At 52.2% G+C, this 3,043-nt stretch overlaps 1 protein-coding gene across 1 annotated transcript in view; it reads left to right on the top strand.

The window, feature by feature from the left end:
* Positions 1–2,129: 2,129 nt before the first annotated feature.
* The window catches only part of CGREF1 (cell growth regulator with EF-hand domain 1), a 2,483-nt gene continuing 1,569 nt past the window's right edge, over positions 2,130–3,043 (top strand). Inside the window, exon 1 of the mRNA XM_004710137.2 lies at positions 2,130–2,343. Within this exon, the coding sequence (XP_004710194.1) occupies positions 2,261–2,343 (83 nt within the window). The 5' untranslated portion in view covers positions 2,130–2,260. The remainder of the gene's footprint in view (positions 2,344–3,043) is intronic.

A 3,043-nucleotide genomic window follows, 5' to 3' on the forward strand; every position in this document is an offset into this window, starting at 1 on the left:
CTGAGAGGGGCTTCAGGACTGCTCGAGGGAGAAGCTATGACCATGAGACGGCAGTGCTGCAAAACATGCGTCGGACCTGACAGGCGTCACAGACAGAGGCATTTCTTGTTGCAGGACCTTGGAAAGCAGGCGGCTCAGGCTGGGGGGCTAGAGAGGGACAAGGGCGCTCCCAGGGGAGAGAGCAAGCAGAGAAGGGGATTAGGTATTTCGACAATGTCCTTCAGCAGCAAAATGGGGAGTAACTGGCTCAGAGAATGCCTTAGGGGGGATCTTTATAACTATAACCCAAAGAGGAGCGCTTCTGTCAGAGTGGCTACACTAAGGTGACCAGACGTCCCGACTTTTGGCTTTTTAAAAAGGTCCCGATTTTTGGGAAGAATGTACAACAAGCTAGGGAATGGTCTATTTGCTCCATATAGACCAAATTTTTAATCAAGAACCCCCCCCTTCCCCCCACCCTCCAGTCAATGGTGTCCTCCTGCTTTAAATCTCGTCGCCTTAGGCTACACATCTGGCTGTGATCTGTAAGGTCAGCAGTTCAAAACCACCAGCCATTCTGCAGGAGAGAGACATGCTTTCTATTCAGTAAAATCCACAGGGGGTGTGGGGTGTTCTGCCCTGCCCTTTCAGGCTACTATGGGTCTGTACGCACTCAATGGTGAAGGTCAAGGGTTTTCACCAGCCTTCAGTACGGATTACAAATGAATGTAAAGAAAATTAAAACCCTCGTGACTGGACCAATATTCTGGTAACATCAGGATAAGTGGAGAAAAAACTGGAGCTCTCAAGCATTTCACCTCGCTTGAGTCCACGATCAATGGTCATGAAAGCTGCAGTCAAGCAATCAAATGACCCACTGTCCTGGGTCAACCTGCTGCCGGAGACCTCGCTGCAGTGTCGAAAACAAGGATGTCACTTTGCGGACTAAGGTGCGCCTGACCCAAGTCGTGCTATTTTCCATCGCCCCACATGCATGTGCAAGTTGGAAGTAAGGAAGACGGAAGAAGAATGGGTGGATTTCAATTATGGGAAGGGTGAAGAACACTGACAGTCCCAGGGACAGACAAAAGAGCAAACACATCTGTCTTGGAAGACGTACAGCCAGAAGGCTTAGAGGCAAGGATGGTGAAAGTTGGTCTCCCGAACTTTGGACATGCGATCAGGAGAGACCAGTCCCTGGAGAGGGACATGATTGGTAAAGTAGAGGGGCCGCGACAATGAGAAGCCTCTCAATGAGATGGATTGACACAGTTGCTATAACAACGGGATCAAGTAAAACAATTGTGAGGAGGGTGTAGGACGGGGTGGTGTTTCCTTCTGTCGGACACAGGGCCACTGTGAGTCAGAACCACGTGACGGCACCTCACAACCACAAATCTCTTAGCCCGTGTTTTTTTTTCTTCCAGTAATTTTGGTGTGGGTGACTCCACCCTGGAGCAAGAGTCCTGTCTCCTGGGCTGCAGGGTGGAGGCAGGGAGAGGGAGGTACTTCTGTCTAACCCAACTAATCCCCCCGCCTTTTAACATATAACATGTAAGACATTATAACAATCCATCAGTCAACTAGATCAAGTAAAATCATACAATTGCTGCCATCATTTTCAAAACATTTTTTCTTTGACTCTTTGATGTCAACTCCTCTATATCCCCTTCCTCCCCCCATTTGCCCCCCCTCAGGATCTCTTATGATATTATTATTATTTTGCTGTATCTTACACCATCCAATGTGTCCGTTCACCTACAGTTCTGCTGTTCATTCCCCTCGAGGGAGTGGGTTATAAAGTCATCATTGTTATTGGTTCCCCTTGGCCTGTCTGCTTAAGCCTTAGCTTTTTGCTGACTGGCTGGGTCCTCAACGCTGGCCTGTCTCGTAAGTGCTCTGGCTTGTTCCCTCCGCTGTGAAGTGAGTGGATGGACCTGGGTCAGACATATTTGATTGCACTGCTCAGAGCCCCTCCGGTGATGGCGGGTCGAGGAGGATGAGGGTTTGGGAAGGGTATGCTTTCATTCCCCCCATACTGGAGGTGGAGGAAGAAGTATTTTGAACGGGGTCCCACCACTGAAACACAGGCGGGGAGCCTGCCTACCTGGGTGACCTCTGGTGTGTGTGGGTGACTCCTCCCGTGAGCAAGAGCCCTGTCTCCTGGGCTGCAGGGTGGAGGCAGGGAGAGGGAGGTACTTCTGTCTAACCCAACTGATCGCCCCCTTCTTATGGCAGGTACCCCTTTCCCCAGCTGCCCCTTAACTCTGTTCCCAGAAGGATGCTCCCTTCCATGATGGGTGTGTCTGTCCTGCTGCTGCTCCCAGCCCTGGGACTAGCTGCTCCCAAGGATGGGGCCACAAGGTAGGAATGACAGGGGCAGGGTTGTAGGCTGATACAGAGGCTTCCCAAATCTGAGAGTGGACTGAGCCCCTCGGGAGGCATATCCCTCCTTTCTGTGTCCCGCCTGAGCCTCTTGCCTGGTGCTGATCTGAGGGTCCTGCCTGGAGGGCACTCAGGACATGTTCGCTGGGGTCATGTGGAAGGAGGGAGCTGGGATCCAGGAAGGCTCGGGGTGGCACTGGCAGGGAAAGGCTGCAATCCTTAGTCCTTTATGGTGGGAACTCCCAAGAAACAGAGCTCATTTTATTCGTCCTGTCCCAGGACCTTTCTGAAGGGTCCTGAGAAATGATACTATACACTGGTGATGTATAGTGATGAATACTCCATGCATACACTGGGGTGGGCGGCCTGGGAGATGGAGGGACAGCTGTTGCCTGCACCCACTCCTCCCTCCTGGGGGAAGCAGCTCTGAGTGATTCTGGCAACTAGGTAGCTCTGTCTAGAACTGGTACCTAAAAGACGATGTAGACCCTAAGCAGGTTAAAACCCCACCCCCACCCCCCCACCCCACAGGCCAAAACAGGTGCCCTTGGCTGGGGAGGGCAAAGCCAACTTGTTCTTGTTCTGGAGTAAACCCAGTCTGGTTGGAAAGTGGGCGGAGCTGCTGGGCTCAGCCTGAGTAGAGGGCTCTGCAATGGTCCCTGGGGTCCCGCCCCCACCC

The sequence above is a fragment of the Echinops telfairi genome, unplaced genomic scaffold (assembly GCF_000313985.2).
Source record: "Echinops telfairi isolate 266 unplaced genomic scaffold, ASM31398v2 ScPeMD7_2573;HRSCAF=3158, whole genome shotgun sequence".
Taxonomy (NCBI): Eukaryota; Metazoa; Chordata; class Mammalia; order Afrosoricida; family Tenrecidae; genus Echinops; species Echinops telfairi.